The following is a 21,049-nucleotide window of genomic DNA, read 5'->3' as shown; positions in this document are numbered from 1 at the left end:
GCACTTGTAGTCCCAGCTACTTGGGAGGCTGAGGCAGAAGAATCAATTGAACCCAGGAGGCAGAGGTTGCAGTGAGCCAAGATCATGCCACTGCACTCCAGCCTGGGCAACAGAGGGAGACTCTGTCTCACACAAAAACAATAAATAATGAAACAAAATCAAAGCTTGAATTAAGCTTTAGTCCCATCTGTCATCCTTTATAAAGAACACTGAAGTTTAGGGGCAGAAAAGCTGTATATTCAGTCTTAGAATATCTTGCAGCTTCCAGGAAATGACCTTCCTAGTGATTTATAATTAAACCTTCATTGCTGCAGTCCTGAGAGAGTTTTACTCTCAACACTTTAGAGTTCCACATTACAGGTTTTATACTTTTGACTCTTGTTCCAGTTGTTATGACAGTTGAGATTTTTTCTTGTTGGTAGTTTTGTTTTAAATTTATTTTTTGGCTTCTCATTCTAAGCTGAGACAAACATGGTTTGGTATGACTGGATGAGGCCCTCGCATCCACAGCTTCACTCTGACTACATGCAGCCCCTGACTGAGGCCAAAGCCAGGAGCAAGAACAAGGTTCGGGGTGTTCAACAACTGGTACAGCGCCTCCGGCTGATCAAATCTCCTGCAGAAATTGAACGAATGCAGATTGCTGGGAAGCTGACATCACAGGTATGATTCCTATTGAAAATGATTTTTCCCAGACTGGAAAAATTATAAACTCTTAAGGTTCCGTAAGCACCTTGAGGCCATATACCCAATACAGTCTCCTCACAGGCAGATGGGCATCTAGCTTCTGCTGTAGTGTGTAGTGAACATACATAGAGACTTGCTTATTACCTTGTAAGGCAAAGTAAATCTGCGTTCTGTTAAGATTCTTCTTTTACCCATCCATCTTTGTTGTTGCTGTTGTTGCTGTTGTTGTTATTGTTGTTGTTGTTGTTGTTTTGAGTTAAGAGTTTTGCTCTTGTTGCCTAGGCTAGAATGGCATGATCTCAGCTCACTGCAACTTCCACCTCCTGGGTTCAAGTGATTCTCATGCCTCAGCCTCCCTAGTAGCTGGGATTACAGGCATGTGCCACCATGCCTGGCTAATTTTGTATTTTTAGTAGAGACAGGGTTTCTCCATGTTGGTCAGGTTGATCTTGAACTCCTGACCTGAGGTGATCCGCCCACCTCGGCCTCCCAAAGTGCTGGGATTGCAGGTGTAAAGTACCATGCCCAGCCTACCCATCAATCTTCTCTGTCCTTGGAACAACAGAAATTAATTCTGTTTCCTTTGCTTATAGTTACACTAATAGTGTCATTTAAACAGTTTGGTTACTAAGAAAGACTCAAGACCCAAAGTGACAGTGCTTACAGATCTGCAGTTTATTATAGAAAAGGGTACAAAATAACCACAGTATGAAAGTAAGGATATATAGCACAGCCAATGGCTGTTTCAAAGCAAGGAGTGCAGAGAAGATAGGTGCTGGCTCCTATGGTCTTCCTTAGGCAAGGGCCAGGTAGAATGTATCTTTCTCTTACAGATTAGGAATCACCAGTGTTGTCATACTCTGCTCAGGCTACCATAACAAAACAATCTTCATGGCTTAAGCAAGAGAAATTTATTGTCTCATAATTTTGCAGAATGAAAGTCTGAGATTAGGGTGCCATCATGATCCGTTTCTGGTGAGGGCTCTCCTCCTGGCTTACAAGAAAGTCGCTCTCTTGCTGTGTCCTTACATGACGGGAAAGAGGGCCTTCTTATAAGTCCATAGTCCCATTAGATTAGAGCCCCACCCTTAATTGCCTAATTTAAGCTTAATTACCTCCTAAAGAGAGATTAGAGCTTAAACACATTGATTCTGGGGGAAATACAATTCAGTCCATAGCACATACACAGAATACCTCAGGATCAGAGACCCCAAAATGGAATCTCAGCTAGGGATTTTTGTTTTTTCGATCACATAGTAATATTCCTGCTATATAGTGGTAAAGCCACCAAGAGGTCTCACAGAGACCAAGTGTAAACCATAAATCTCACCAGCAAACTGATAGAGACTACCCCAAAACTCCATATTTCATTTATTCTTTCTAAAGTGTTGGCCATTGAGTTAATTTAAAATTTTTTTAAAAACTATGGTGAACTATGCATAACATAAAAGAAGCCATTTTAACCATTTTTAAGTATGAAATTCAGTGACATTAAGTATATTCACATTGTTGTGCAGCCATCACCACTTTTTCCATCATTCGAAGTAGAAACTATATACGTAAATAACACCCTCCCATTCTCCCCTTCTCCAGCCCCCAGTAACTTCTACTTTCTCTATAAATCTACCTATTCGGTATGGAATCATACAACATTGGCTTTTTGTGACTGTATTTCACTTAGCATAATGTTTTTAAGGTTCATCCATTAGAATTTCATTTTTTTTTTTTATCTTTTTAGACAGAGTCTTGCTCTGTTGCCCAGTCTAGAGTGCAGTAGCATGATCACAGCTCACTGTAGTCTCGACTTCCTGGGTTCAAGTGATCCTTCCACCTTAGCCTCCCAAGTAGCTGAGACCACAGGCACATGCCACCATGCCTGCTAATTTTTTAAATTTTTTGTAGAGACAGAGTCTCTCAATGTTGTCCAGGCTAGTCTCAAACTCCTGAGCTCAAGCAATCCGCCCACATCGACCTCCCAAAATGCTGGGATTACAGGGATGAGCCATATTGCCCAGCCTCATTCTTTTTAAAGACTGAATAATATTTCATTGTATGCGTATGCCATATTTTATTTTATTTTTATTTATTTATTTATTTATTTTTTGAGACGGAGTTTCGCTCTTGTTGCCCAGGCTGGAGTGCAATGGCGCGATCTCGGCTCACCGCAACCTCCGCCTCCTGGGTTCAGGCAATTCTCCTGCCTCAGCCTCCTGAGTAGCTGGGATTACAGGCACGTGCCACCATGCCCAGCTAATTTTTAGTATTTTTAGTAGAGACAGGGTTTCACCATGTTGACCAGGATGGTCTCGATCTCTCGACCTCGTGATCCACCCGCCTCGGCCTCCCAAAGTGCTGGGATTACAGGCTTGAGCCACCGCGCCCGGCTCGCCATATTTTATTTATCCATTCATCCATTGATGAACATTTGGTTTCTCTCTCTTTTTTATTATTGTGAATAATATTGCTGTGAGCATAAATGTACAAATATCTTCTGTTCAAGTCTCTTTTAATTCTATTTGGTATATTCACACAACTGGAGTTGCTAGATCAAACTGTAATTCAATGTTTAATATTTTGAAGACCACCATACTGTTACCCGTAGTGGCTACACCATTTCATGTTCCCACTAGCAGTGCACCACGGGTTCTAATTTCTCCACTCTACACAAACACTTGTTCTGTTTTTGTGGTAATAGCCAATCCTAATGGGTGTGAAGTCATATCTTATCTTGGTTTGGATTTTCATTTCCCTGATCATTAGTGGTGTTGGGCATCTTTTTATGTTCTTATTGCCTTCCTAATGCTTTTTTTTTTTTTTTTAGAGGGTCTCACTATTATTGCTCAGGTTGGAGTGCATGGTGAGATCATAGCTTACTGCAGCCTTGAAGTCCTGGATTTAGGGGATCCTCTTGCCTCAGCTTCCTAAGTAGCTTGGATTACAGGCACATACCGCCATGCCTGGCTAATTTTTTAGGTTTTTGTAGAGATAGAGTCTCACTGTCTTGCCCAGTCTGGTGTTGAACTCCTGGCCTCATAAGATCTTTCATCCTCAACTTCCCAAAACACTAAGATCACAGGCATGAACCACCCTACTCAGCTTCCTCTTAACATTTTCAATCACTATGTTTCCTGCCATGCCTTTACCAAGGAAGGAACTTCAGCAAAATAGTCCTGGCTAATTTTAGGCCTGGAATTAGCAGAACAGTTCACTCTACCCAATAACCAGTATTAACTCTATTTTTTTAATAAAACAATAATCCTTAGTTGACTAGAGTTACTTTACAGTATCTTATAGATAATCAAAATACATAGACAAGAAGGGTATAGTGGCTCACCCCTATAATCTCAGCACTTTAGTAGGAGGCCAAGGTGGGAGGATCACGTGAGGCAGCAAGGAGTTGGACACCAGCCTGGGCAACATAGCAAGACCTCATCTCTACAAAAAAATTTTTTTAATTAGCCAGGCATTGTGGCATATGCTTGTAGTCCTAGCTACTGTGGAGGCTGAGGCAGAAGGATCACTTGAGCCCAAGAGTTTCAGGTTACAGCGAAGTATTATCACACCACTGCATCCCAGTCTGAGTGACAGAGCAAAACCCAGTCTCTAAAAAAATGCATAGCCGGGCGCGGTGGCTCAAGCCTGTAATCCCAGCACTTTGGGAGGCCGAGGTGGGTGGATCATGAGGTCAAGAGATCAAGACCATCCTGGTCAACATGGTGAAACCCCGTCTTTACTAAAAATACAAAAAAATTAGCTGGGCATGGTGGCGTGTGCCTATAATCCCAGCTACTCAGGAGGCTGAGGCAGGAGAATTGCCTGGACCCAGGAGGCGGAGGTTGTAGTGAGCCGAGACCGCGCCATTGCACTCCAGCCTGGGTAACAAGAGTGAAACTCTGTCTCAAAAAAAAAAAAAAAAAAAAAGCATACACAGAATCCAAACATTTACAGTGACTATTGAAGGGTTATTACTGATTTAAACAGACAGCTGATTTATCCAATTACACTTTCTTGTGTCTTTTCTGTGAATTGTACAATCCTTTGGCCTCCCTGATCCACCATTTTCTGCATTTTATGGTGTATAGCTGCTGAATTATTAAAAACAATAATTAATCTATCATTAATGAAGTCTAAATATTCATCAAGCCAATTCTCCTCCATAGGGATAACATTCTAAGAGGGCTTTAAGTCAGTCTCTCATCATCATTAGTAAGTATTATACTATAAGCTCCTAAAATCTGAATTTTACCTGATTCCTACATTACATCATATAGCAGTACCATTGAAGTTAGAAGTCAGACAAAACTTAGCTGCTAAAGGCTTACGTTAAAATAAAAATTAAGCCGGGCGCGGTGGCTCAAGCCTGTAATCCCAGCACTTTGGGAGGCTGAGGCGGGTGGATCACGAGGTCGAGAGATCGAGACCATCTTGGTCAACATGGTGAAACCCCGTCTCTACTAAAAGTGCAAAAAATTAGCTGGGCATGGTGGCACGTGCCTGTAATCCCAGCTACTCAGGAGGCTGAGGCAGGAGAATTGCCTGAAGCCAGGAGGCGGAGGTTGCGGTGAGCCGAGATCATCGCGCCATTGCACTCCAGCCTGGGTAACAAGAGCGAAACTCCGTCTCAAAAAAAAAAAAAAAAAAAAAAAAAGAAAAGAAAAGAAAAATTAAGGCCAGGCATGGTGACTCACGCCTATAATCCCAGCACTTTGGGAGGCTGAGGCAGGAGAATCACTTGAGCTCAGGAGTTCAAGACCAGCCTGGGCAACATGGAGAGACCCTGTCACTACAAAAAAATTTTTTTTAATAGCCAGGAGTGGTGGTCCCATCTACTTGGGAGGCTGAGATAGGAGGATCCCTTCAGCCGGGGCAGTTGAACCTGCGGTGAACTGTGATCATGCCACTGCACTCCAGCCTGGGCAACAGAGCGAGACCCCATCTCAAAAAAGAATAATAACATTTTGAAAAATAAAATTAAAAAATAAGACGGCTGGATGCAGTGGCTTATGCCTATAATCCCAACACTTTGGGAGGCCAAGGTGGGCAGATCTCTTGAGCCCAGGAGTTCAAGACCAACCTGGGCAACATGGAGAAACCTTGTCTCTGCAAAATACAAAAAAATTAGCTGGGCATGATGATATGCACCTGTTAGTACCTGCTACTTGGGAGGCTGAAATGGGAGGATCTCTTGAGCCCAGGGAGGTTGAGACTGTAGTGAGCTGAGACTGCACCACTGCACTCCAGCTTCGGTGACAGAGTAAGACCTTGTCTCAATAAAAAAATAAATAAGACAAAAATCATGGTGTAATTATTTTGTCCCTCCCTATGCAATTTACCTCTTCTTATATACCATATGTTATTTCTCTTAGGAGTCTAGATCAGAGGCCATATCTCTGCTGTTTCAAGATTCAAAACATCTTGAAAACAGCCAGATTCCTTCTCGAAAAGTTACATGATATGACTGTATGTGGTGGCTCATGCCTATAATCCCAGCACTTTGGGAGGCCAGGACAAGTGGATCACTTGAGCCTAGGAGTTTGAGACCAACCTAGGCCACATAGTAAGACCTCATTTCTACAAAAAAAAATTTTTTTAATTAGTTGGATGTGGTGTCACACACCTGTAGTCCCAGCTACTTGGGAGGCTGACGTGGGAAGATCACTTGAGCCCAGGAAGTCAAGGCTGCAGTAAGCCATGATCATGCCACTGTACTCTGGCTTGGGTGACAGAGTGAGACCCTGTCTCAAAAAGTTACATGGTTTCACAGATGTTGACATGGTTTGACAGATGTTGATTATCAGTGAGAAGGGTCCTGCAACAGAACTCATTTCTCTACCACCGGAAACACTCTCATCCTGTTTAAAATTTGTCCAGGACCCACAAACTTGCGCTATAGGAAAAGAATGGTTGGCACTCACTTGCAATGTTGTAGCTGTTAAAAAGCACTTTAACAGGTTGCATCCTTTAGTTAGAATTTTCATAGACCCCAGGGTCTGTGAGTCTCCCATGCATGCACAGCGTGGGTTTCCTCCATGGGAATCACTGGCAGTTGTTCTTGGGATACCTTGGACTCCATTTAAATTAAGATACCTGTAATGCAGCTTGTGTTAACATGCAAGCTTATTCCCATTGTTGGGTTGATTTGGACATGTTGGGGTAGCACATGCTGTAAATTCTTAAGACCCATTTTGTTAGCACTGTCTATCATTTCGAACAGCTTGCCACTTTTGTTCTTACTCTTGAAATAAGATGCCTTCAAGGCACCCTATTGGCATCGGCAAATCTATTTCATCAGTATATCTTTCCTCATTAAAAACAAATCCGGCCAGGCGCGGTGGCTCAAGCCTGTAATCCCAGCACTTTGGGAGGCTGAGGCGGGTGGATCACGAGGTCAAGAGATCAAGACCATCCTGGTCAACATGGTGAAACCCCGTCTCTACTAAAAATACAAAAAATTAGCTGGGCATGGTAGTGCGTGCCTGTAATCCCAGCTACTCAGGAGGCTGAGGCAGGAGAATTGCCTGAACCCAGGAGGCGGAGGTTGCGGTGAGCTGAGATCGCGCCATTGCACTCCAGCCTGGGTAACAAGAGTGAAACTCCGTCTCAAAAAAAAAAACAAAAAAAAAAAACAAATCCACCTGGTCAGTTGCTCCTAGCCTGGCTCCTGATTCCACTGAGGCTCTCTTATTTTGAGTGTGGGAACACGACATGTTGCCATTAAATATTAATACAACTAATTTATACAACTTTTATTTGTACGACTGCTTTAGTACAACTAGGAAATAAATTTGGGACACCAGAATATTGAGTCCCCCAGGCTTAGGTCATATGAGTGGTAGTCACACCTAAATAGACTCCTTTGAATGTACTTTCCAGAATAATCATCCACATTGAATTTGGAATTCTCAGGAATGTAGGCCCATCAGTAAGTGCCAGATGCCAGAGCATCGAGGATGCAGAAAATAATCAAATATACTTAATACACCAGTTGTATTCAAACTGGTTTCAGCCACCACTGGATTGTGACAGTACATGAGAGAGTTCAAATATTCTTGAGATAACACTGTAAGTGTATACTGGAAATCTTTCTATGTGAATACAGACTGTTGGCTCTCCCTGGTGACTAATAATGAGAAAAAAGTCTTAGATCAATATAGAATACAGTAATGTTTAGCTTATTCTATTAGTTGTGTAGTCTGGACTGTATCAGTGACTGCTGAGGTTCTTGGAGGTATAATTTTCATGACTCCTCTATACTCTACTGTCAGTCTGCTGACCCATCAGCTTTCCTCTTTGGCCATACTGAGCCATTACATAGTGAGTTTATAGACATCAGTTCCCATATGTCTGATATTTCCTTATTTAGGGCAGTAATTTCTTACTGCCTTAGATTATCCAATATTGTTTCAAATTTACTAGTCGAGTTGGTTTAGGTAATGCTGAAGGCTTTCCGTGTTCAATGAGTACTGGAAGAAGAAAAGATCTGCAGGTTATTCATATTTTCATAATACCTGTTAAAGAAGGAATTTCCACTCAGACATTTTATCTACATCGATTACACATTCAGATAAGGGAGATACCACCACAGTACACATTTTTATCGCATCCTCCTTTAATCAGACTTTTTTTTTCTTTCAGACAGAGTTTCAGTCTATTGCCCAGGCTGGAGTGCAATGGTGCAATCTCAGTTCACTGCAACCTCCACCTTCCGGGTTCAAGTGATTCTCCTGCCTCAGCCTCCCGAGTATCTGGGATTATAGGCGCCTGCCACCATGCCTGACTAATTTTTGCATTTTTAGTAGAGACAGGTTTCACCCTGTTGCCCAAGCTAGTCTTGAACTCCTGACCTCAAGTGATTCCACCCACCTCAGCCTTCCAAAGTACTGGGATTACAGGCATGAATGACCTCACCCATCTCAGACTTTTTTAAATTAAAAAAAAACATTTATGCCGGGCGCGGTGGCTCAAGCCTGTAATCCCAGCACTTTGGGAGGCCGAGGCGGGTGGATCACGAGGTCAAGAGATCGAGACCGTCCTGGTCAACATGGTGAAACCCCGTCTCTACTAAAGATACAAAAAATTAGCTGGACATGGTGGCGCATGCCTGTAATCCCAGCTACTCAGGAGGCTGAGGCAGGAGAATTGCCTGAACCCAGGAGGCGGAGGTTGCGGTGAGCCGAGATCGCGCCATTGCACTCCAGCCTGGGTAACAAGAGCGAAACTCCGTCTCAAAAAAACATTTATAACTTTTTTTAAAAAATTGAATTATGGACTTGAACCCTGGACTCTCAAATTAAAAGTTTTATGCTCAACCAACTGAGCTAGCAGACTTCTCACCAGACTTTTTATCCCTTTCACAGCAGCATCCCCACATCCCATGATTTAATTCTGTTGTTCCTAAATGCTTCTTTAGGAACCCCAGACAGTATTGTACACTGTCTTACTCCATCCAGTAGGCTTAAAAGAGTTTCTTCTTTACCTCCAGGCCATTTTACTCACATGTTTTTAAAAGGTCTTGTGTTCCCTGCCAGGAGCTGGGGTTATGAGACCCTGGCCTACATATCAATGTTCTTTATCTATTACCGTGCTGATATTAAAACACAGCATTTTGACATCTGATGTTAGAGACTCATTGGAACCTTTCTCTTTCTAAAATTCCTTTAAACTGAGATAATATTGAACATACCTGCCTAACAATATAAAAACTGAATTTTTATTTGTTTGTTTGTTTTGAGGTGGGGTCTCCGTCACCCAGGCTGAAGTGCAATCTCAGCTCACTGCAACCCCCACCTCCCAGTTTCAAGCAATTCTCATGTCTCAACTTCTCGAGTAGCTGGGACTACAGGCATGTGCCACTATGCCATGCTAATTTTTTGTAATTTTTGGAGAAACAGGGTTTCACCATGTTGGCCATGAGCTCCTGAGCTCAAGCAGTCTGCCTACCTTGGCCTCCCAAAGTGCTGGGATTACAGGCATGAGCCACTATGCCTGGCCTCTATGTGTTTTTTATTTAACTGTGGTGAGATGCACATAAAATTTTACCATTTTAGGCCAAGCATGGTGGCTCATGCCAGTAATCCCAGCACTCTGGGAGGCCAAGGCAGGCGAATCATTTGAGGCTAGGAGTTTGAGACCAGCCTGGGCAACATGGCGAAACCCCGTATCTACTAAAAATACAAAAAATTAGCTGGGCATAGTGGCACATGGCTATAATCCCAGCTGCTTAGGAGGTGGAGGTTGCAGTGAGTTGAGATCATGCTACTGCACTCCAGCCTAGGCAACAGTGAGATTCTCTCAAAAAAAAAAAAATTACCATTTTAGCCATTTTAAGTGTGTGTCTTAAAAATGGCTAAAATGGAAATTCAGTGACATTAGGTATATTCACACTGTGTGTGATCATTACTATTATCTTTTTTCAGACTTTTTTATCATCCCAAATAGAAATTGTACACACTAAATAATCACTTCCCATTCTCCCCTCCTCCCAGCCCCTGATAACTTCTACTTTTTTCTGTGAATCTGCCTATTCTAGCTACTTCATATAAGTGGAATCATAAAATATTTGTCTTTTTGTGACTGGTTTACTTCACTTAGTATAATGTTTTCAAGATTCATCCATGTTGTAGCATTTATCAGAATTCATTCTTCTATGGCTGAATAATATTCCATTGTATGTATACACAACATTTTCTTCATCTTTTTATCTGTCATTGGATACGTGGGTGTTTCCAACTTTTTTGTGACTAATGCTGCTATGTACCTGGGTTTACAAATAATTGTTCAGGTCCCTGCTTTCCGTTCTTTGAGGCATATACCCAGAAGTAGAATTGTTAGATCTGTGGTGATTGTGTGTTTTTTTGTTTTTTTGTTTTTGAGACAGAGTCTCCATTATTCCCAGGCTGGAGTGCAGCAGCACCATCTTAGCTAACTGCAGCCTCGAATTTCTGGGCTCATGTGATCTTCCCACCTCAGCATCCTGACTATATGTTTAATTTTTTGAGAAACCACCATACAGTTTTCTACAGCACATGGACCATTTTACATTTCTACCAGCAATACACAAAGGTTCCAATTTTTCTACATTCTTGCCAACATGTGTTATTTTCTGCAGTGTGGAATGACATCTCATAGTTTTGATTTGCATTTCCTTAACAGTTAGTGATGTTGAGCATATTTTCATATGTTTATTGGTCATTTGTGCATCTTATTTGGAGAAATACCTGTTCAACTCCTTTGCCCATGTTTTAAATTGGATTGGGTTTTTTTGTTGTTGAGTTGTGGGAATCCCTTATATGTTTTTGATATTAACTCCTAATCTGATATTCTCCCATTATGTAGGTTGGCTTTTTACTGTTGATAGTGTCCTTTAATGCACAAAATTTTTAAATTTTTATGAAGTCCAGTTTGTCTTTTTTGTTGGTGTTAACTGTGCTTTTGGTGTCATACTCAAGAAAATATTACTAAATCCAGTGACATAGATATATTCTTCTGTAGTTTCTTCAAGGAATATTCTTCTGTAGTTTCTTCAAAGAGTTTTACCGTTTTCAGTTTAGGTCTTTGACCCATTTTGAGTCAATATTTATATGTGGTATAAACTAAGGGGTAACCTTTTTTTTCATGCCCCCTTTATTTCTAGATTTTATTTCTTTTGTAGTCTTAAACTTACTGTCTTTTTATTATCCAGAAAGTTGGGATAAAAGATCTTAAATTGCCTTTTTACATCTTCCTGAGATCTAACAACAAAGTCACATATGAAGTTCATGCTGGTGGATGCCTTTTATCACTGTATCAGTAATAACCTGAGTGAGGGGGTATCCCATAATGGTCCTCATACAACCAGAACTATACTGTCTTCATCAACAGCATTTCTGCAGCTTCAGGAGGCACTTACTATATGACAAGGGAGGGACAGGACAGTTGCCCATGTCTAGATATGTATGGTAGGCCCCTCCCTTCATCCATTTTAATAAACTAGGGGTTTCCCTGTGAACCATTCTCCTACTCAGCAATATTCAAAATGAGAGATAGTGTTTTTTGACCTAAAATTCTCAGGGACCATTTTTAACAAGAGCTCCTCAGGGTGTTACATATAATAATCTAGAAAATGGCTCCTATCTTTTACTGAATAGCCCCTTACGTCCATGGTTTTTTACTTACCATTGTCAACTTGCCACTAGAATTATTTTAGCTGTAGTTGATTTCAGTTGACTCATCAGAAAAATGATAGTGGCCCAGTTTCTTCAGGTTGGAGCTCCATCTTTTGATCAAAAAGAGAAGCTCATCTGAAAAAGATTCTGAGTTTACTTTCAGCCAGCACTGAAGGCACTAACCAAACTACTGAACATTTAGCAGACCTACCAACGATACACAATTCCCTTCCAATCCATTTTGCTGGCTCGCAAAGTTCAGGGTCTATCATTTTCACATTCCATGATTTCAAAGCATGTGCCATATCAAACCAAGGATGAATTTTTTAAAAAATGAATCAGTTGTGCTGGGACAGCTGGATATCCACATGCAAGAGAATGAAGTTGCGGCCAGGCACAGTGGCTCACACTTCTAATCCCAGCACTTTGGTAGGCTGAGGTGGGTGGATCACTAGATCAAGAGATCAAGACCATCCTGGCCAACATGGTGAAACCCCATCTCTACTAAAAATACAAAAATTAGCTGGATGTGGTGGAATGCTCCTATAGTCCCAGCTACTAGGGAAGGTGAGTCAGGAGACTTGCTTGAACCCAGGAGGCAGAGGTTGCAGTGAGCCAAGATCATGCCCTGCACTCCAGCCTGGTGACAGAGTCAGACTCCGTCTCAAAAAAAAAAAAAAAAGAAAGAAAAAAGCATGAAGTTGTATTCCTACTTCACACCATATCTAAAAATTAACCTAATTAGCCAGGTGTGGTGGCATATGCCTGTAATCCTAAGAACTCAGGAGGCAGGGATTGCACCAAGATTACACCAATGCACTCTAGCCTGGAGCAAGACTCTATCTCAAAAATAAATAAATAAAAATAACAATGGATCAGTGACCTAAACTTAAGAGATAAAATTATAAAACTATTAGAAAAAACATAAGGTTGAATCTTCATGACCTTGGATTTGCCAAAGGATTCTTAAATATTCTACTGAAAGCACAGACAACAAAAGAAAAAGTAGATAAATAGACTGTATCAATGTTTAAAACTTCCGTACATCAAAGGGCACTTTTTCACACTGAGAAACAGCCTTAAAAGAAAAAAAAAAGAAAAGAAAAGGCTGGGCACGGTGGCTCATGCCTGTAATCCTAGTAATTTGAGAGGCCAAGATGGGTGGATCACCTGAGGTCAGGAGTTTGAGACCAGCCTGGCCAACATGGTGTAACCTGTGTCTATTAAAAATACAAAAAATTAGCTGGGCATAGTGGCAGGCGCCTGTAACCCCAGCCACTCAGGAGGCTGAGGCAGGAGAATTGCTTGAACCTGGGAGGTCGTGGTTGCAGTGAGCCAAGATTGTGCCACTGCACTCCAGCCTGGGCAACAGAGCAAAATTCCTTCTCAAAATAAATAAATAAAATTTTATTCAATTTAAAAATAAATTAATTAAAAGGCTGACCTCAGTGGCTCATGCCTGCAATTCCAACACTTTGGGAGGCCAAGGTGGGCAGATCTCGTGAACCCAGGAGTTTGAGACCAGCCTGAGCAACATGGTAAAACCCCATTGTATGAAAAAATACAAAAATAAGTTAGCTGGGTGTGATGGCATACATCTGTAGTTTCAGCTACTCATGAGGCTAAGGCAGAAGGATCACTTGAGCCTGGGAGGCAGAGGTTTCAGTGAGCCTATTTTGCACCACTGTATTCCAGCCTGGATAACAGAGTGAGACCCTGTCTCAAAACAATAATAATTTTAAAATAATAACAAAGGGACCAGGTATGGTGGCTCATACCTGTAATCCTTGCTCTTTGGGAGGCCAAGGGGGAAGATCATCATAGTGAAATCTCATCTCTTTTTATTAAAAAAAAAATTAAAAAAAGAATTAAAAGAAATTTAAAAAAACCTTTAAAAAATTGTTTAGCTCTTTCCCATCTTGCAAGATGGCGGGTGAAAAAGTTGAGAAGCTGGATACTAAAGAGAAGAAACCAGAAGCCAAGAAGGCTGATGCTGGTAGCAAAGTGAAAAAGGGTAACCTCAAGGCTAAAACGCCCAAGAAAGGGAAGCCCCATTGCAGCCGCAATCCTGTCCTTGTCAGAGGAATTGGCAGGTGTTCCCTGTCTGCCATGTATTCCAGAAAGGCCGTGTACAAGAGGAAGTGCTCAGCGGCTAAATCCAAGGTTGAAAAGAAAAAGGAAAAGGTTCTTGTAACTGTTACAAAACCAGTTGGTGGTGACAAAAACGGCGGTACCCGGGTGGTTAAACTTTGCAAAATGTCTCGGTATTATCCTACCGAAGATGTGCCTCGAAAGCTGTTGAGCCACGGCAAAAAACCCTTTAGTCAACACGTGAGAAAACTGCGAGCCAGCATCACCCCTGGGACCATTCTGATCATCCTCACTGGACGCCACAGGGGCAAGAGGGTGGTTTTCCTGAAGCAGCTGGCTAGTGGCTTGTTACTTGTGACTGGACCTCTGGTCCTCAATCGAATTCCTTTGCGAAGAACACACCAGAAATTTGTCATTGCCACCTCAACCAAAATTGACATCAGCAATGTAAAAATCCCAAAACGTCTTACTGATGCTTACTTCAAGAAGAAGCTGCGGAAGCCCAGACACTGGGAAGGTGAGATCTTCGACACAGAAAAAGAAATATGAGATTACAGAGCAGCGCAAGATTGATCAGAAAGCTGTGGGCTCACAAATTTTACCAAAAATCAAAGCTATTCCTCAGCTCCAGGGCTACCAGCGATCTGTGTTAGCCCTGACAAATGGAATTTATCCTCACAAATTGGTTGTTTTAAATGTCCTAATAATCTAATTAAATAACTGATTACCTTTAAAAAATTGTTTAAAAGGGCACTATCAAGAAAGTGAAAAAACAGACTACAGACTGATAGAAATATTTGCAAATCATATTGCTGATAAGGGTCTAGTATCCAGAATATTTAAAGAATTCTTTAATAGTAGGCCAGGGCTGGGCACAGTGGTTCATGCCTGTAATCCCAGAACTTTGGGAGGCCAAGGCGGGTGGATCACCTGAGGTCAACAGTTCGAGACCAGCCTAGCCAACATGGTGAAACCCCATCTGTACTAAAAATATAAAAATGAGCCAGGCATGGTGGTGGGCGCCTATAGCCCCAGATACTCAGGAGACTGAGACAGGAGAATTGCCTGAACCCAGGAGGCAGAGGCTGTGGTAAGCTGAGACCGCTTGGGCAACAGAGTAAGACTCCACCTCAAAAAAAAAAAGTCAATAAATAAACAGGGCAGGCATAGTGGCTCTTGCCTGTAGTCCCAGCTACTTGAGAGGTGGAACTACTCGCACTACCAGGCCTGGCTAATTTTTGTATTTTTTGTGAAGACCAGGTTTCACCATGTTGCCAAGGCTAGTTTCAAACTGCTGGACTCAAGCAGTCTGCCCATGTTGGCCTTCCAAAGTGCTGACTACAGTCGTGAGCCAGTGCGCCCGGCTGTATGATTCCATTTATATGAAGTACGTAGAATAGCTAAACCCAGAGAGACAAACAACAGATTAGAGGATATCAGGGAATAGGGTGAGAGAACGGGAATTAACTGCTTAATGGGTAAGAGATTTTCTTTTCTGGTGATGAAAATGTTTTGGAACTAGAGAGGAGTGGTGGTTGCAAAATATTGCAAATGTACTAAATGTCACTAGGTTCACTTTATTGGTTAATTTATATGATGTGAATTTTATCAGTAAAAAATCAAGAATGAATCGGGTGTATTCTAAACATTCTTCTAAGTGGCAGTTAAACAGAATTCAGTTATTAAAGGAGACTCAAAGACAGTGCTTACAAATGCACAGTCATTACAAGAAAAAGGTTTCATATCATAACCGCATTAAAGTTGAAGATACCTATCACAGCCCATGGCTGTCTCACAGCAAGGAGTCTGCAGAAGCCCAGGTGCACACTCCTGTTTTCCTCCTAGATAAGGGCTTGATGGTTCTCTCACAGACCAGGAACCAGTGATGAATGCCCAGAACACCTCAGAACCCAAGAGCCTAAAATGGAATCTCTGGATTTTTAATTTTGGTCACATAGGCATATCCCTGCTACATAATAGGAAAGCCCTCTGATGAGCACATGGAGACCCAGTACAAAGCATCGATCTGTCATCAATACTGACAAGCTGATACAGACTGCTCTGAAACTCCCTGCAACACTGTTTATCAGTGTGCTTCAGGCCTTGGCCGGAATCAGTGTCATGTAGGAACTTCAGCAAAACAGCTCAGGCTAATTGTATACCTGCTGGAATTAAGCCTTACAGCATAATAGCACACAACCATTTGAGGCCTGCTTTTCTATGTTCTACCTTTAGTCTTCTCTAAGTTAAATGTTCTTGTTTTTCTTGTTTTTCTTAACCATTCCTCATGTTATATTTCCCCTCATTTTGGTAACTTTCCTCTATATGCTCTCCAGTTCATTAATATCTTTCAAGTACAATGTTCACTGCTCTAGCCCCAGCCAGACCAGCAGAGACGACTTAATACTTATACAAACGTGATGGATGTACGTGTGTGTCTTCATTTAAATCATTGATTTTTAAAATAAGGAAGCTAAGAAAAGATGTGTGGGACAATGTTAAGGGCTCCCTCCCCGCCGTCCGTCTCCCCCTCTCTCCCTCTGCCTCTCTCTGTCACACATACACATACACATACACACACACACACACACACACACACACACACACAACTTTCATGAAATTGTTTGTGAAATGCTTTTTGTCTCTACTCTCCCTTCTCCATTAGCTTTCCAGTGTTCATTTGACTGTGAGATTCAGGGTGAAATGCAAAGAAAGCCTATTTGACATTTTTTAACAATCAAAATACAAACATTAAGTGGCACTTAGTCGTCAAGTAAGAGTGTCAGTTGTTCATTGGGAGTACAGGCTACATTGTGACAGGACAGTCCAAAGAAGTGCCAGTCATAAAGTCTTAACTCGCTGGGCGTGGTGGCTCAAGCCTGTAATCCCAGCACTTTGGGAGGCCGAGGCAGGTGGATCACGAGGTCGAGAGATCGAGACCATCCTGGTCAACATGGTGAAACCCCGTCTCTACTAGAAATACAAAACATTAGCTGGGCATGGTGGCGCATGCCTGTAATCCCAGCTACTCAGGAGGCTGAGGCAGGAGAATTGCCTGAACCCAGGAAGCGGAGGTTGCGATGAGCCGAGATCGCACCATTGCCCTCCAGCCTGGGTAACAAGAGCGAAACTCTGTCTCAAAAAAAAAAAGAAAGAAAGAAATTGACTCATAGGAGGCATATTCATTACAAAAAGAAGTAAAGCAAGATCAGGCATTTGATAACCTAGGAAGAGTAACTTTTCTGTCCTGTTTAGGCTACATAACAGTGTGAAAGAGTCATGACCATCTTGGCACAATGGTGTGCACCTATAGTCCCAGCTACTCAGGAGGCTGAAGCAGGATCACTTGAGCCCCTAGAGTTTAAGGCTGTAGTGCACCATGATTGTGCCTGTGCATAACCATGTTAGCCAGGCTGGTCTCAAACTCCTGGCCAAAGTCCTGGGATTACAGACGTGAACCACCACACCCAGCCCTTTAATTGATTTTAGTTGCTCATTATCTAGCAGATATTGAGTACCAACTATGTGCCAGGCACTGCTGTAGGTTCTGAGGATACAGTAGTGAGCACAATAAACTATCCATGCTCACCCTCCTCAGTTACATTCTAGTGGAGGAGAGACAGTAAACAAACAAGACTTAGAGTCATCTGGAATTAAATGCCATGAAGAAAAACCAAGCAGTGAAGGGGGATGAAGTATGATGGAAGGCGCTAATTTAGATTGGATAGTCAGGAGGGGCCTCTCTGAGAAGGAAACATTTGAGGAAAGATTTGAATGAAAAGAGGGAACAAACCATGCAAATATTCCCACCATTGCCCCACTTGCTTTTACTCTATTGGGCATTTTAGCAATGCTATTACCTCATACTAAGAAATATTTTTGTTTGTTTGTTTGTTGTTGGAGTTTTGTGTTTTGGGGGTTTTTCTTGAGACAGTCTCACTCTGTCGCCCAGGCTGAAGTCCCTGGGCTACATAAATAAATATGTTACATAAATAACAAGATCCCTCAATAGCCCCACATATGATCCCATGTATGGGATTAAATTTCAATGTGAATTTTGGAGGAGACACATTCAAATCAAAGTAGTTTTCATGTTGCTTATTTTACCGTTCCATGTATATTCTAAGTGGAAAAATTGAGCGCCCTTATACTAATTATGTCATCAAATATTCCTGAAAGCAAAATTTTTTCCTTTCAGAAATCTATATTATTACGCCCAGTAAGTCACAACTTCAGGTTGACAAAATTGTGGGGAAAGGTGCTTTTCATTTAAGTTGCCAGTATTTCGAATGTTCGAGTAAGCAATACAGAATGAGATTGTGTTCTTTTTATCTTTCTTTCTTTTTGCAGGCTTTCATAGAGACCATGTTTGCCAGTAAAGCCCCTGTGGAAGAAGCCTTTCTTTATGCTAAGGTGAGCTTCAGATGGTTAGAACAGTCTTGTTGGAGGTGAATATAATAAAGTAATTTGATTTGCAGAAATGGCAGTGCAGTCTGCTTTCATGGTAGTCATGACCAGCATGTCATTGGCAAGGATTTAGTTCTGAAATATTACTGGTCATTTATAAGTCTTAAACATACTGTGTTACAATTAAAGGAAGTGAACTGCAAAGTAGAACAGATGATAATGAAGGGAAGATTTAGCAATGTGAGGTGACAAAAGTTATACTGTTTAGGTCAATGTAAAGAAGAGGCTGATACCCAGGCATTGAGCTCCTGTAATCCCACTGTGGGAGACTGAGGCAGGTGGATCACTTGAGACCAGGAGTTCAAGACCAGCCTGGCCAACATGGCAAAATCCCCCATCTCTAGTAGAAATATAAAAATTAGCTGGGTGCGTTAATACATGCCTATAATTACAGCTACTTAGGTGGCTTGGATATGAGAATCACTTAAACTGAGGAGGCACAGGTTGCATTGAGCCAAGATCACCCCACTGTATTCTAGCCTGGGAAACACAGCAAGACTGTCTCAAAAAGAAGAAGAGGCGGAGGCTAGGCATGATGGGACACACCTGTAATCCCATTACTTTGGGAGGCCAAAATGAGAGGATCACCTGAGCCCAGGAGTTCAAGACCAGCCTGGGCAACCTACTGAGACCTCCTCTCTACAGAAATGAAAAAAACAGTAGTTGGGCGTGGTGGCATACCTGTAGTCCAGTTACTCTGGAGCCTGAAGTGGTTGGATGGCTTGAGCCTGGAAGGTTCAGGCTACAAAACTGTGATTGCCCAACTGCAGTCCAGCCTGGGTGACAAAGCAAGACCCTGTCTCTAAAAAAAAAAAAAAAAATAGAGGCTGAGAAAGTGCTTTAGATAGTGGCAGATACTCACCAAATTCCAGCTCCATCCTGTATCCTGGAACATAGTAAAATTAGTAGGATTGCAGTTTTCCTAGATTCCTTTTTCACTTTTCCATAGTATTTAGATTTGTAGCTATTTGAAAATTTTAAATTAGAAATTTAGAGCTGTTAAAAATGTAAGCCACATTTCAGTGTTTAGCTAAATAAGAATAAACAAATCGTAACCTTACATGATTGTATTTCAGGGCTCAGCCTTCATCATAGTTTTCTGTTTTCTGGACTTAATTTTAAAATTATAAGAAATTTAGAGAACACTAAGGAAAAAAGAACAGATTTAATAGGATTGAATAACAGGATTTGTGATACTAAAGGAGTATACGTACATGGAATATAGTACATGGGGTGAGAATAAAAGCAGTGGACTGAAATTACAGCATAAAAGGTTTGGTTAGATATGATGAATAGTTTTCCAGTAATGACTTAAGTACTCGTATGGAGGAATGAGCTGTTGAAGAGAGCCTGGGCTGGGGCAGCCTTACAGAAACCCTTTGAGTCATACCTTGCTGTTGTTTTTCACAGTTTGAATTTGAATGCCGGGCTCGTGGCGCTGACATCTTAGCCTATCCACCTGTGGTGGCTGGTGGGAATAGGTCAAACACTTTGCACTATGTGAAGAATAATCAACTCATCAAGGTATGTTGATGTATATGCTGCTCCCGCTTGGTCCAGATGCCCTAGGAGAAAACCTACTAACCTCATGGTCCCCTAACTTTCAGCTTTCACAAATTAGCTGACATTTAAAAAGTATTATATTGTTTTACAGACATGATCTCATTTTATCCTAAAATTAGCTCTGTTAGAAAGGAGCAATTATTAATATGCCTGCTTAACAGATGAGAAAAATGAACTTTAAAAAGTAAAACAACATAGGCCTGGCATGGTGGCTCATGCCTGTAATCCCAGTACTGAGAGGCCAAGATGGGCAGATCACTTGAGGTCAGGAGTTCGAGACCAGCCTGGCCAAAATGGTGAAACCTTGTCTCCGCTAAAAATACAAAATTTAGCCAGGTGTGATGACACATGCTTGTCATCCCAGCTACTCCAGAGGCTGAGACAGGAGAGTTGCTTGACCCCGGGAGGCGTAAGTTTCAGTGAGTCGAGATCACACCACTGTGCTCCAATGCTCCAGCCTGGGCTACAGAGCAAGACTCTCAAAATAAGCAAATAAAAATTTAAAAGTAAAATAACGTGTTAGTGCAGAGCCAAATATTCTACTCTAAAGCCTCTGCTAATTTCATAATAACTCTCCTTCTCTAAGAACTTGCGGCAAAAACAGTGAGCCAAACAGATTTTCAGGGAAGAAAGATTTTAAGAAATCACTATTAGCCGGGCGCGGTGGCTCAAGCCTGTAATCCCAGCACTTTGGGAGGCTGAGGCGGGTGGATCACGAGGTCGAGAGATCGAGACCATCCTGGTCAACATGGTGAAACCCCGTCTCTACCAAAGATACAAAAAATTAGCTGGGCATGGTGGCGTGTGCCTGTAATCCCAGCCACTCAGGAGGCTGAGGCAGGAGAATTGCCTGAACCCAGGAGGCGGAGGTTGCGGTGAGCCGAGATCGCGCCATTGCACTCCAGCCTGGGTAACAAGAGTGAAACTCCGCCTCAAAAAAAAAAAAAAAAAAAAAAAAAGAAATCACTATTAGCTGTGAGGGAACAAACATATCTTTTATGATTTTCTTTCCATGTGGCTATGCAGATGAAGAAATTGTGTATTCCTTTATTAAGTCAATTTCTTTACTGATTTAATATTCAGTAAATCCAAAAGAA

General features: G+C 41.8%; 1 protein-coding gene across 4 annotated transcripts in view; it reads left to right on the top strand.

The window, feature by feature from the left end:
• The window catches only part of XPNPEP3 (X-prolyl aminopeptidase 3), a 64,375-nt gene that overhangs the window by 25,792 nt on the left and 17,534 nt on the right, over window positions 1-21,049 (top strand). For all 4 annotated transcript variants that reach the window (XM_039463259.2, XM_074390884.1, XM_039463260.2 and 1 more), the window contains exons 4-6: window positions 461-663; window positions 18,273-18,335; window positions 19,800-19,913. In XM_039463259.2, the coding sequence (XP_039319193.1) occupies window positions 461-663; window positions 18,273-18,335; window positions 19,800-19,913 (380 nt within the window). The remainder of the gene's footprint in view (window positions 1-460; window positions 664-18,272; window positions 18,336-19,799; window positions 19,914-21,049) is intronic.

This window comes from Saimiri boliviensis, chromosome 21 (genome assembly GCF_048565385.1).
Source record: "Saimiri boliviensis isolate mSaiBol1 chromosome 21, mSaiBol1.pri, whole genome shotgun sequence".
Classification (NCBI taxonomy): domain Eukaryota; kingdom Metazoa; phylum Chordata; class Mammalia; order Primates; family Cebidae; genus Saimiri; species Saimiri boliviensis.
The sequence above is the reverse complement of the archived record's forward strand: the minus strand, read 5'-3'. Positions and strand labels throughout refer to the sequence as shown.